We start from the raw sequence: 14,865 nt of genomic DNA on the forward strand, positions 1-14,865 counted from the left end.
TAGTTCTGTTGGGATTACGCTACTTGTACATGGCTCTATTCCTTTTGCTTGTTGAAGATCATTTATTAAGGTGTGCTCAGACAAGGCATGTTCTTAATGTTCCGTGTTCCAACCCTAACCATTCTATGACTCTATAATTTCATTATCTGTTTTCGCGTATGAATTTAAGATGACTGAATTTTGTAACCACTTTCAGGTGTTTGAAAACCAGAATAATAAAGAGCTAATGCTTTTGCTTTGAGTATCCTAAATAAGAGTAACTTCTTCACTTGAGCCACATTAAAATACTATTGATATTTGAATCTGTTTGCAAGCTTTGCTTTGAGATAAGTTCTTTATGATGGATTTGCTAAAATTGTTGTCATTGGGAAGTTCATGAATGTCTACTTATTTACAGTGTCTGGCTAGCTTTTTTCAGTTTAGAGCAGACCACTGTGACCTAAGACATCATACTTATAAGACACAAAGTTTTCTGGACGCTGGAAATAGATCTTTTGTACCTGAATTACTGGATTATGTTTCCTCCTTGTAAAGTAGTTCATATTAGATTCAACGATGATTTCTCATTACTCTTCTTCTTCTCAACTTTTTGCTTAGAATCAGGGTGTGTTTTTGAGTTTGTTCAATGCTTACTGTTCACATGTTCTGCATTTATTACGTATTTGTACATACACTTTCCAATGGGTTTGGGTAGGTTTGACCTTGAGCCTGTGTACCTCTGACAGTTGTAGTAGTTCCTACGGTTCTCAGCTGTGTGTGTTGTCTCTCTCTTGTGTGAACAGAAAATAGACTCACAAGCAGGGATTCTAGAAAGCGACTTGCATTAGAAAAATGAATTCCATCACATATTAAGTATAATCTTTTAGAGCCCTGCACTTTCGTCTTGGTATGTGAAAAAAGTGCTACATGACAGATCAGGTCGTGATGTCTAATTTGTTTGCTGACCCATGGATGTACACGTACGCATAAAAGATGCATTATTGTTCTGCTCTGTAGTATGATGGAAAAGATTTACACTCATTCCTTCATGAAGGGACTTCTTTAAGGTCTAGAAAGCAAGGGAAAAGCCAAATGTACTTTCCACTGAAGAAGCAAAAGATTGCTGGGGATGCGGTGATCTGACAGCTCTTACTCTTGACAGCACATGATATACCTCCAGAGAGAGAGTCCATTACAATGTGCTGCTTGGGAGCATGAGTATCGCAAAGAAGAATCGTAGAATCATAGAATCATAGAATGGCATAGGCTGGAAGGAACCTCAGAGATCATCTAATCCAACCTCCCTGTCATGGGCAGGGACGCCTCTCAACTAGACCAGGCTACTCAAGGCTCCGTCCAACCTGGCCTTGAACACCTCCAGAGAGGGGGCATCCACAACCTCTCTGGGCAATTTATTCCAAAGTCTTACCACCCTCGTACTGAAGAATTTCTTCCTAAGATCTAATCTAAATCTGTTCTCCTTCAATTTAAACCCATTTCCCCTTGTCCTATCAGTGGACACTCTTGTAAAAAGTCCCTCCCCAGCCTTCCTGTAAGTTCCCTTCAGGTATTGGAAGGCAGCTATTAGGTCCCCCCGAAGTCTTCTCTTTTCAAGGCTGAACAATCCCAGCTCCCACAACCTGTCCTCATAGCAGAGGTGCTCCAGCCCCTGGATCATCTTTGTGGCCCTCCTCTGAACACGCTCCAACAGATCTATGTCTCTCTTATGGTGGGGACACCAGAACTGGACACAGTATTCGAGGTGGGGTCTCACAAGAGCAGAGTAGAGGGGGAGAATCACTTCTCTTGACCTGCTGACCACGCTTCTCTTGATACATCCCAGGATGCCTTCTGGGCCTTCTGGGCCGCATGAGCGCACTGCCGGCTCATGTTGAGCTTTTCATCTATAAACACCCCCAAATCCTTCTCTTCAGGGCTACTCTCAACCCACTCTGTGCCCAGTTTGTATTTGTGCCTAGGACTGGCCTAACCCAGGTGAAGGACCTTGCATTTTGACTTGTTGAAACTCAAGCAGTTTGCACTGGCCCAATTCTCAAGCCTATCAAGGTCCCTCTGGATGCCATCTCTTCACTCAAGTGAGTCCACAGCACCACACAACTTGGTGTCATTGGCAAACTTACTGAGGGTGCACTCAATGCCGTCATCCATGTCGCTGACAAAGATGTTGAACAGCACTGGACCCAGAACAGACCCCTGAGGGACACCGCTTGACACTGGTCTCCATGTAGACATCACACCATTGACCACAACTCTTTGAGTGCGACCATCCAGTCAGTTCTTTATCCACCGAGTGGTCCATCTGTCAAATCCATGTCTCACCATTTTAGAGACAAGGATGTCATGTGGCACAGTGTCAAATGCCTTGCACAAGTCCAGGAAAACGACATCCGTTGCTTTACCCATGTCAATCAGTGCTGTAGCTTTGTCGTAGAAGGCCACTAAATTAGTCAGGCACGATTTGCCCCTAGTGAAGCCATGTTGGCTGTCACCAACCACTTGGTTACTTTTTATGTGCCTTAGTACAGCTACCAGGAGAATCTGTTCCATGATTTTACCTGGCACAGAGGTAAGGCTGACTAGTCTGTAGTTTCCCCGGGTTGTCCTTGGTCCCTTTTTTAAAGATGAGGATTATGTTTGCCCTTTTCCAATCTGCAGGAACCTCATCAGACTGCCAGGACCTCTCAAATATGATGGCTAGTGGCCTAGCAACTTCAGCCGCCAGTTCCTTCAGGACCCGTGAAAGAGTGTTTCTGATTTATGTATGGAGAAAGGGGAGTGATTAAAACCTGAGCAATTTTTTTTTTTTTAATGTAGGGAGGAAGTTAGCTGCCAATCATGTAAACACTCTCATACCTATGTTCATGCATGTGCTTTGTATTTTTATGCAGAGACTGTTCAAATGCATGATATTTAAGTTCATATGACCTCCACTTCTCTGTTACTTTTTATTTGTGAAGTCATGATCGTTCTGGTCACCTCTGTCAATCTGTTTACAAAGCATGTGATAGAGGTGGCACAGTCTATGCTTTATAGCCAGTGCTTTACATGCTGAACAAAATTCTTTGTTTTTTCAGTCTTTTCCATCTATGTGAACTGGGGGTTCTTTAGTATTGCTTCAGGGAGTCCTTTACAAATTTATAGCGAAATATCTACATCAGCCTTTGTCTTGTCCTCAACTAGTTAGCGTAATTAGCGTTAAGTAAAATGAATGAAATGCAAAATGGAAAAAAACTATACAAGAATAGGCCACAATGGGGAGAAAGATAGATTGTAAGCCCTTTTCAGCAATGAATTTATACATGAAAAGTTCACACATATACCCTGTTAGTTTTTTCATGTTTAAGATACAAACTTTAAAGAAGATTTAAATTATCATTTTCTGTAGATGTGATTTTGTTTTATTCAGCCTCCTTCCTTCCCTCCCTTCTTCAAGTGAGGTCTTTCTCCAAGTTAAAATTCTCTTCTCACTCTGTATTAAAGCAATTGTAATGTAATATGTACAGTAAACTTGATTACTCTTCAGACAGTAATACAAACAGTAAAAACCCTTTACTATTGTGTCAATATGTCTACATTACCTTTTTTTTTTTTTAATTTTACAACAGTGTTTTTGACTTCTTTGTTTTAAAACTCAATAAAAAACTTCCTGGACATAAAGCTCTCAAATAACCATTAAAAAAAATCTCTTGTTTGCAGGAAATGAAAATTGTGCAACTGGTGTTATTTCAGCAAAAAGTTGTTTCGGTTAGAACTTAACCTTAAGAGGAATCTTTGATTTGATTCCTGAACTTGGGAAGAGTTGCCATCTGGTTTTGGACATTGTGATTCAATTCTGTTACTATTTTTAAAGCTTTATCATTAGCATGGAATGATGAAGGGAGGCCATAAAGAGGGCTATGCTGTTACCAAGCAAGCGAAGGTTTTTTAATATGGTACAAATCATTCAGTTTAAGGGTTTTTGTGCATATCCATATATAGGGTGGGATAGAAATGGATTTGTGCATTCATTTTTGACATGTCTGTGTATGGGAAACTTACAGCTTTTCTTGCATGCATTATACATCCAAAGGTAAATAGCACAGTGTTGTCTCAGAGTTACAGCTTCAGAGCTGTACAAAAGGTCGCATGACAGGAAAGGCATTAAATATTCCTATTATCACCTCTGTAGAATGCCATAAATGTGCCCACGTTCCTTGTATTGCGGTAGTTTGCCTGCTAAGTCCTCCAACTGCAGCAGTAAACAGTATTGGCAAAAAATAGGGCATTAAAACAAGAAGTAAACAGCTCATTTCCAGGATTAAAGAAAACAATGTAGCTGTTCCACTTTGAAATGCTTTTGTGATAACTAATAGTGAACTTCTTCCAACATACTTGCTTTTTCTGAAGAGCATGTTTACAGTATAACACCAAGCAGGCTTTTACTCCGGCGTTGAGGCATGTTCTGTTTCCCTGTGCTGCCACAGTGGTAGGCACTTCCTGGCATGCACTTCTTTCCTGTAGCCTGCCTTCATGTTCCGAGGGAGACTCAGCAGATTTTCAGCTCAGAAAATGAGCCTGTGTATGAAATGTCCAACTGTTAGTAACATAGCATGCTATGGCAAGGAAATGCTTAGAGTGGGACTATCCCTGGATATACTTTCATTTCTTGCCTTGTTCTTCTGCTTTTTCCTGGTTCTGCTACAGATATGTTAGTCTGTTCTGCTGGTGGAGAGTTAAAAAACCCCAGAAGCCTTTAACAAAGGCAAAGAGCATCTGAACAGACGGAAGTATCTTGCTTTCTTCTCACAGGCACCCTAGTGTAAGTCCTCATGTCTCTGTGGCATTCCCCTTTTCCCTCCACCTGTTCTAAGTGGTGCTAAGTCAGCATTTTTTCCATGTGGATTTTTAAATCTGGAAATTCTGATGACCTCACAGCAGACTTTTCTTTTTTTTTAAAGTTAAATTTGTGGAAAGGTGCTTCTTTTATTAGAAGTTTGTAGTGGCCAAATGCTGCATGTGGAATAACTCCTCCAGAGTTTCCTTTCTGGTCACCGAAGCAAAAATGAAATCCATTCCTTTATTATTATTACTACTACTGCTAATACTACTACTGCTACTACTACTACTACTTAGCATTGTTGCAAGTTGTTCACTGTTCTTATTAAAGCACGCAGGTTGTCTTCAGTGTGCTTGATGTTTGTAGTAATTAGTATTTCCTACCAGCAACTAAAAATGGTGAAAGACTCCAAGCTTTAAAAGGATTGTTTGTTTTTTGGGGATTGTGATTTCTCTTGCCCACTTACTAGGGCTGTCTGTGCTGGATGGCTGTTTATTTTCACGTTTTGCATTTTTCCTGTCAAATTATAGAAAATAAAAATATGTAATTGTTATCAACTTAGCATTCTTTTCCTCCCCTGTTCCCCCTTGCACTGCTTATCTGGAAGAAAAATGCAAAAGTATTGCACGCAATGCACATTCTGGCTGGCATTAAAGAATCAATTCCCAAGGTTTTTTTTTTGAAATCGAAAAATTCTCAAGAGAAATTAATGATAGCATCTCTTGGTGGTATTGGATGCCAAAGGAAAGGAAGATAGGAGAAATGTACAAGATGCATCTACCCTGACAGGTGTGTTTTCCTGTCACTCTGTCTACTGGCAGTGTCTGCACTGAGAAACCATTGAAGTTAAGGGAGGGCTTAGAGTTCTGAGGTTCTGTTTGCTTAGGTTTGCAAGGTGCAAAGGACATAAAGATTGGCTGTCATATATTGTTTGTTCATTTATTTTGTTCAAATAGAAATACTGTCAATACATTTTACAATATCTGCAGTTGCAGAAGTATTGAAAAGTCCCTCTGAAGTAAAGACTGTTTCCTGTTCTTGCAGGCAGCCATGCAATACACTTCATTAACTCAGAAAACTATCTGGAAGGGTTTTCTGCCCTGTCTCTGCTGAAGGGAAGCCACAACAGAATATGAAGACTTTGCTAGATATAAATCTTATTTAAATCCTGAACATTCATAGCTGGTTTCTTCACTGGTAGTTCACCCATAGCCTAGTTTTGAGCAGGACCTGGTAAAGGGTATTACCAGAGTAATTAATCTGGATAGGTCAGCTTTCAGGAGGTTCTCTTGAGGATGATCTCTGCCAAGGGCAAGGTAAGATTTTTCTTGCGAGGGATCGCTGTATGGCCTGTTTTCTTTATTTTGGGCATACTGTACTTAAGTTGTTCCACTCCTTGTTTCATCAGTTTAAAGTAGAGATCATGTAGGCTTTCAAATTTATTTTTCATAGGCTAGAAAGATAAGTTTTAGTTCTGTCATATAAGACAATTTCTCCTTTATTTGAATCTTTCTTACTGTCATCCTCTGCACTGGTTTCAGTTAGCTCTGTTGGACTGATGATTGAAAGTTCAGACACTGAAATTGTGAAATGATCACACCTGGGCCTTCTGTACCTCTGGTGGTACTATTCCAGTGTTACAGAAATATGTTTCTTGTGCTTTTTAAAGCAGCCTTTTTTTTTTTCCTTTTTTTTCTGTTATCATTTTGCTGACTAACACTCATTCTGAGAGGTACCAATATGCTCTTCCTACTACTCAAAGGAACTTAGAATATATAGCAAAAAATTCTTGTTAGCCCCAAGTGTATCACCTCATAGTTTATACTGGTGAATTTCATCCCATTGCTGCAGAACAACTGTAAAGGTGATTCTGTTCTTCTTGGGTAATGTCTCCATACTGCTTGAGACAGTCATTGTCTGAGCAGCAAAATTCATCTGTATGCCCCTGGGTTTTGCCCCGTGATTGTTAACAAAATGCCAGACTTAGTACTTATTTTGTTTAGTCTTCGAAAAATTATTCTAAATACCTTCCTGCATCCGGGTACTTCTGCTTCCAACTTGGTATATTTTGCTAGCTCCCTATTTAACAATTATTTACCCACTTTACAGTTTTTCTACCAAGACTTATTTTCTCCTGCTGAAGTAACGATTTTCTATGTTTCAACATGTATGTGCAGCAATCCGTGTTCCAGCTGTTTGAATCCACGCATCTCAGCAAGATTTTGCCTGATGTGACTTAACTGTGGCAAATCTGCATTGATTTTCTTTTGTTTGTCTCCATGACATCGATTATCCTTTCTAACGGTGCTCTGAAGCCTTGGTTTTCTGTATATAGGCACTGCATTTTACTCTTTAATCAGGTATCACAGCTTGATAGACCCGTTTTCAAACAGCCTAGCCATGCCTATGGATATCTGTGCTAGTTCTTTGGGACTTCTGGGGTAGATAGTATCTGTGCGTCACATTCTGTCCCTTAGTTGTGAACACTGAAGCTCTTTTCGTTTTTGCTTCCAGGCTGATAGTGGCAATTTCCATTATCGTAGCATATCAGTCTCTATTGGTGTGCAGCTGTCACCATTGCTATTGAAATTAGAGGCAGAAGCTTTTGTTTAGTTTTGGCCTTGATGCAAATTCCCACTAAAACAAATTGGAGTTCTGTACTCACACTGAAATCCAATTTAAGGGGCTGGACGTTGCTACCTGACTGTGAGCAGTAACTAAGGAAGTTGCTTTCTTGAAAATGCTGTTGGTGCTAATAGATTGTCGTTTATTCATACTATTTTATTTCTTGTAGTGGGCTGTGTGCCCAGAGTTTCATCTTTTTCTTCTCCTTGACCATTTCAGTTAATCTAATAAATAATACTGCTTCTTGGCAACAAATCTTTCCTGTCCCATTTCTCTGTAGTCTACCATCAGTTTTGGGCATCTCTGTTTTTCCCAGCTAGCAGAAATACTTCTATACAGGGGGCTGAGTTGAGGCTGCCATGCTATCACACTCGTGTTTGCTCTTTGTTTTCCCTCACCAGACTATTTATGTTGCTTGCAGACTTTAGCTGTCAGGGTTGAGGCTCAGTTAACAGAGGAAGTTTTTTGGGAGAAATAACTAGGAACCCTCATGCCTGAAATATTTCTAAAACCTCTCTGAAGCACTGGTATTTGTTTACTTTTTAGATCCTCCTTTCCCAGATGTAGAATTTGTTGCAGTAAAAGGTTCTGCACCCTTGCTCAGGCTCCGGAAAGCAGAAGATCGAAATGGACCGATCAGGTTTGTCTCTGTGCACTCTTCACCCTTTCAGAAAACGTTCTGCAGATTTAAGTTATTTACATACTGGAATTTTTTGTGAGGGTTAAATTATTTTTGTTAGCAATGGGAGAAAACTTAAGCTGTAACTCCCAGTTTCTCCTCCCTTAGCAGAGTAATATTTGACTTCAGACTTTCCTACTTTCTGGAACAGAATTCTGTTTTTGGTAATTCTGAGTTTTCACTGTTGGTTTTGGCTTTTTTTTTCTTTTATCCACAGTGAAGTCACAGTAGATTTTTACTGATGGATCCAAGCACAGCTCTACCCATGTGATTTTTCTTTTCCAACACACTCATGCAGCCAGTTTGTTTTTTTTTTCTAAGAGCCAGAGGAAGTGGTGAACAATGTCTGTATTTATGCATATTCTGAAGTAGTGTTTTCATATTAGTGTATTACTACCAAAATATATTTCTACAGAAGGATTTACACTTCACTAAGTGCTGTTTGTGATAAAAAGAAAAGGTAATTGTAACTCAAGAATACGCTAAAACAGAAAATATTTGAAAGCTAATAGCGTTTCAGGAAATGACTAGTGTAACAGCCCCAATAATTAGTCTTCATGTGGTTGGATACCATAAAGCAAACATTGTTTTAAGGGGTCTGAAGACAGACTTGATTACTTTTTTATAAGTGGTATCTGTCCTCTCCTTCTTTAAACAGAAGAAGTCTTATTTCTGGGAAATTATGAATAATTTTTAGAAGCCAATGATGTATTGTTTCGTAGGTGAGCTTATGTGTTAGATGAGAGGAGCAAGAAATAGCCTGCGATAGCTCAGTTCATTGCTCTTCTGAACATGAATAAACGTGTAAAATTAATGTGTGTGTGATCAGGAGAACCAGCTCTAAGCTGCGCATGCAGTGCTTTTGGTTCAAAACGCAGCGGAACACACAGAAGTTTTTTAGTATAAGAAGTGTTTGTATTGGACATTGATAATAAAAAGCGGTTAAGAGGCTACAAATAGAAAAGGCAGTGTGAACTAGTGAATGTCTGCTGCTTAGTACACTGAAGTGAGGGCTAATGTTTACTTTTTTTGTTTCACTCTAGTCTTTATCAAGTGATTGTGCTTCCTCTGGGTTTGCAAAGCACATTTACTTGTGACTCCTTTGCTGCTGCAACTTTCTTCAGTAACACCACTGATGTTAAAGGATATGTGGCAGCTGAATTTCGGGCGAAGGATGTTGCTGATAACATGTCAATTGCTCTTGGAGACAGACATTACTATGGGAAGTTTTATAATGCTCCTTTAAAGCTGGGAGAAGAGTACTGTGTTTTTTTGAGAATAATAAGTGAGTGGAATAAGGTAATGGATGTTTTAAAACCTTTTCTTTACACCTGTTGAATGAAATGTTCCTGGAGAAAAAAGAGGAAAACGTTAGCTTTGTGTTAAATTTTTTATTATGTTGCAAAGATGTGTTAGTTGGCAGAATTAGATTAAATCTGAAGCTCTTATATATCTCTTGTAATTCCTTACAGATATTTATGTCATTGTAATGTTGGAGCAACTCTGGATGCCAAAAGGCAAACAATGGAAAAAACTAAAAATGAAGGGCCATCGTTGCCCGCAGTAATTGAGAGTGTCTTTATTGAGCCAGAATTTAGTGAAAAAGTATGAGAATCTGAAAATTATTCCTTAGTGCTGAAAAATTCACCCATTTTAATTTTAATTGAATGTTTTATAGCAAAATATTCTAGTTCTCCAAATGACAAGGAAAAATGTATTTTATCACGTGTATTATCTTCCACGTAGCAATGAATCATAGAATCATAAAATCATAGAATGGTTAGGATTGGAAGGGACCTCAAAGATCATCCAGTTCCAACCACCCTGCCATGGGCAGGGAAACCCTCCACTACACCAGGTTGCCCAAAGCCTCATCCAACCTGGCCTTGAACACTTCCAGGGATGGGGCATCCACAACTTCTCTGGGCAACCTGTTCCACTGCCTCACCACCCTCAATGTAAAGAATTTCTTCCTTATATCTAATCTAAATCTGCCCTCTTTCAGTTTAAATCCATTGCCCCTTGTCCGATCACAACACGCCCTTGTAAAAAGTCCCTCTCCAGCTTTCCTGTAGGCCCCCTTTAAGTACTGGAAGGCTGCTATAAGATCACCCCGGAGCCTTCTCTTCTCCAGGCTGAACAGCCCCTATGTCAGCTCCAGCTCCTTTGGGAAAGCCGTGTGGAAAAAATGTATTACTAGCATTAATTTTTTGTCACTTTAAAGTAAATGTATGTTTTAGAAACTTCTTGTTTCTAATTAAAATACATCTCAGCTGTTTCATGCTCCATTGTCTTGCCTCCCATGATGTTCATTATGCCTCTAGTTTTCCAGTCATTATCTGTATCAGGGCTCAACAGCTTATAACTTTTTTATAATAAAAGTCTCAGCAGTAGGAATTTTTTCTCTTATGGGCTAGGTGATATACTTTTCATTTTAATTTCCTGAATGTCAAATGTAAACACAGAACAAAGGAATCCCTACTAAAGAAAAAAAACCACCTAAACAGTGCCTCACCCTGCCACCCAAGAAAATTAAGATAGAGTCTTAGGGCTTTGTGTGTACAGCATGAAGCAAGGAGGCTTGCAAAAACTGATCTGGGAGTCACTTGTAAATAATTCTCTACAATTTTGGAAGCCTAAACCCAAATCTCAGTAAGTTAAAACAGCTGCTATTAGGAAATATAACTACCTCAGTCCAAAGCAAGTGAAAAAGAAGTACATGTAATAGCTGTTACTGGTATCTGCTGATGTGTGTGACACATGTTTTGTGTGGCATCTTCTTCAACAATAGTCAAAGAAGTTTTTATAGTACAGATAAAGTGTTTTCTGATCCTGATACAAGTCTGTCATTTGTCATAATTTTTTCATTAATTGTGTGAGGAAATAAGTAGAGAAGTGACATTTGAAGACAGTCTGTTCATAAATAATGTTAAGTTAGCCCAAAATATCCTGGAATTTGGACAACGAACTGTATTTTTTAGAAAAAACTTCTGTGAAGCAAGATTGTTAATGAATGAAATGTATATAAGTTTAACCTCTTTAAGCACTCCCACATACATCCTTGAACTCAGTTTATGTATCCTTGGTTTCCCTAGGTCTTTCCCGTCAATATTATCTGATACTGGGAAACATTTCCTATTGTTACTTGCGTTGAGGCTTTCCTTGCACAGAACAGAGCAGATTGTTTATGCATCTCTGCCAACTGTTTGTTAAACTGCTTCTGAGTTACATTATTCTTTCTCTTTCATATAGATTATTTCCTGATGTTTCATCTCTAGCATTGTCAGATATATTTTCTAGGCCACTGATTTCATAGAATATTATTACTGTTATTTGTAGAAGTCACTCTTCACTTCCTTCCATTTGGAATGCATCAGCTCTTTAATACACACTTTCCTGTATGGCTTTTGTTACTTGATGAAGTACACAAAGTTACACACAACATTTATAAATCATTATTGTAAATACCAAACAGCTTTGGTTCCCAGCTCTGCTTCTTTGAAATGGAGCTTAAACCTGTGGCTCTGAAGTACTAGCTTGTCTGCAATTCTCATGCCCTTGTGTTTTGTGCAATTGTTGGTTTGAAGAAGTTAAAGAAATTCAGGATTACGAATTGAGGATTGTTTGGTTTTGAGAATTTCTGAAAATCTGATTACTTAAGTAACTGAATTTGGACTCAAGAAATAATATTTTAAAATTTGCTTTTTAAAAAATCTGCTCTTTAATTGGCTCTCAATTATTAATATATGTGAAATCAGCATTTCTGTAGTGTATTTTATTTGTAAACACATTTCCATTTGAGTACAGACACATTAGAAATGTATGTCATAGACTCCTGATTAATGTTCTCATTATTGTACTTTTATCTTCTGGCATCCCTCAGGGTCCTTTTGGCTCCAGGCTCCTTCACACCTAGAATGGTACCGTTTGTATCATACATGCTGCAAAATCTTGGCTAGATTGTGACATTTTATTGCCATTATTCCTCAATATACCTGACGTATTTGTCTTACCACCGTTCTTTGTGGTAAGGGTGGCAAAATCAGTTCAGATAAGATTTTGTGTACACAGTTAAGTAAGCTGATCTGTTTTATTACATCCACGACCATTTGTCCCTTGCTCAGATTTGGCGGTTCTGAGAAGGGTGCCTGCTGTGCAGTTTTTACTTTCTGTTTATTTTTCCAAGTGGAGGATTTAAAGTGCACATTTCATTTGTGCAGGACATTGTGCAGATGTGTTAAAAGGCTGATCAGACGATCTGAGGAGATCGTTTGGGATGTACAAGGAAAGCAGTTAGGAAGTCAGAGATAATGGAAATTACTGCTTTTCATATTGGTGAATTTGGCAATTGGAATATAGGGAAGACGGAGACCAAGGGAGGATTTGGGAAAAAAAACCCCAAGAATTTACTGTCATTACCATAAAAACCTTTACTTAAGTGGAACAAATTGTGCACCCTTGGAAGTGTCCTTCTCCATGAGGGATAGTGATAATTAAATAACTCAGACCCATCTGATACCTATTTTAATCTCTAGTGGTTACTTTATGAATTCCATGCTGTGTGAAGAGCCAAGGCTTATAGTGAAAGGCAAGAATTGAAGAAAGTGTTTGGAGATTAAACTTATTTGGGATTAATTTCTTTAGCATAGCTTTTGTTCAGTGTCAGCATCAGCTTTTTTGGATCAAACAGTTTGTACATGTAACAGGAGTAAGATAGGACTGTGAAAGGTGAAGATGACATGCAGTCTTTTCAGGAAAAAAAGCTATAAGCTTTTTGGAAAAATGCAATCAAAATGACCCTTACTGTGAAAAAAGTCTGTTAAAATTAGCCTAACAAAAAATCATCTAAGTGTATATGCTTGGCAAAATGTTTTTACTTTTCTCCAGAACTCTTTTTAAGTGTGCAAATGTGGAAGGGGTTTCTATCTCCGGTTAGCTACCTGTGAATATCCAGGCTGAAGTCTGGACTTCGAGATGCATATATACTGAAGTATTTGGAGAAGTAATTTCACTGATAACTTTCTGGAAAGGTGCTAATTCATCAGAGAAAGGGATTTATAATTTGATTTAGTAGGAAGTGCAGATCAGTGAACTTTGCTGCTGAGATTCCTGGGAGCTATGTAACTTTTCTGATAGGCAGGAGATGACTTATTTCCTGCAAACTAGAGTATGTCACAGGGGTAGCTATTTCAAGATGATGGCACTCACACCGGTACCTCCAGAGTCTGGCATTTGGCTGAGTTTTTAAATTCAAACCTTATTCTTTGTTCTCCCTCTCCTAAGATATTCTTTGTCAGTATTTTGTCTTTTAAATAACTAGAAAATTCCTTATAAAAAAATGAGTTTAAGAAACACTCAGATTCCACAATTCAGCATGCAGTCACAGAAAAGTAAGTTTAAGCATACAAATGTGCCTTTGTCCTTTTGTGCAAATGCTTCAAAACATCGCCTTCAATTTCATAGAAACATACTGTTATCCAGAGCAACATAATACACGTTTTGCCAAAACATGAAAAATACGTGTGTATGTATTCTGTGAAAGTCATTTAACAGGAAAATATGTATAGAAGCACTACAAAAATAGACTTTATAGTAATTATACAAAAGACATTAGAACTTAGAATAGAACTTCCTGTGTTTGTATGCGTGTGAAGTACTGGCAGAAAGAAGTTCTACAGAGACCAAAGCTTACTGGAAAAAAACAAACTTGTTTAACAAGTCTGCAAAAGCAGACCCCTGATAAACATTTATTCAACTACTGTGAACACTTAACTAACACTACTGTGTTAGTTACTGTTACTGTGACACTTAACTACTATAAGTGTCCTATAAAAATTGCTAAAATTACCAGGCAAGTTGTCATAACTGGAAAAAAAACCCTTACGTATAATATTTGAAAAACATGGCATTAAGTACTATGTTTTAACATACATATTCTACATGGGGACAGAGTTAATACAGCATATTCAGCCTTATCTTAGCATTTCATAAATTCTGAATTCTTATCCAAGCAGCTTCAAAGATCGTTCCATGGTACTTCCACGCCTAAGTTGTAGAAAGAATTAAGTGATGATCTAAAAGGCTAGAGCCAGGCTTTCAACAAGGCTCTATCTCTAATCTTGTCTTTATAATCTTCAGACAAATGAGAGGCTGCTACCAGGGGAATAACAAACTCCATTCCCATTAGTAATAAAATGCAGTATGTTGTGGATAGCTGCTCTTGCTTAGAGTGTTAGTGGCAATAATTTTTTTCATGAGAAACAGTGATTTTTACGTTTTCATTTTCAGGTGAGAACACAGTCCTGTGCTGTTTGGGCACAAATTAAAAGTAAGTCAATTTTTCCTTTGGAAGTTGTCATGGTTTTGCTTGACAGTAAGAACTAATAATTGCTGTGGTTGTTCCTTCATTTGCCAGTAATGGTTGGTTGACTTTGGGGATCGGAAAGGTTAGAGGCGGAAAATTTGCCTTTTACTTCAGTATTCCATTCTAATGGATTCAGTAATCCATTCTAAAATTAATTCTCCGGTTTCTCCCTGGTTTTCAGTATTACTCTTTCTGTGCATCACATCCAAATCTTTACAGCACTTTTTGTGCACAAAGGATTTGAATCACAGAAGATGTGAAATTTTAGAAGCCTGTTTTAAGATAATTCTATATTGGCTTAAAGATTTTGTTTAAAAAAATACATTTTCTAGCTTTTAGAAGCCACATTATTTATTTTGGTATGTTGAGGTAGTCCTTGGA

General features: G+C 38.2%; 1 protein-coding gene across 1 annotated transcript in view; it reads left to right on the forward strand.

Annotated features, from left to right (window-relative positions):
- SUSD1 (sushi domain containing 1) overlaps nucleotides 1-14,555 on the forward strand; it is a 44,025-nt gene extending 29,470 nt beyond the window's left edge. The window contains exons 12-14 of the mRNA XM_086629351.1: nucleotides 7,988-8,081; nucleotides 9,164-9,419; nucleotides 14,409-14,555. Of these exons, the coding sequence (XP_086485477.1) occupies nucleotides 7,988-8,081; nucleotides 9,164-9,419; nucleotides 14,409-14,504 (446 nt within the window). The 3' untranslated portion in view covers nucleotides 14,505-14,555. The remainder of the gene's footprint in view (nucleotides 1-7,987; nucleotides 8,082-9,163; nucleotides 9,420-14,408) is intronic.
- The last annotated feature ends 310 nt before the right edge of the window (nucleotides 14,556-14,865 follow it).

Source organism: Tauraco erythrolophus, chromosome Z (assembly GCF_009769465.1).
Source record: "Tauraco erythrolophus isolate bTauEry1 chromosome Z, bTauEry1.pri, whole genome shotgun sequence".
Lineage (NCBI taxonomy): Eukaryota > Metazoa > Chordata > Aves > Musophagiformes > Musophagidae > Tauraco > Tauraco erythrolophus.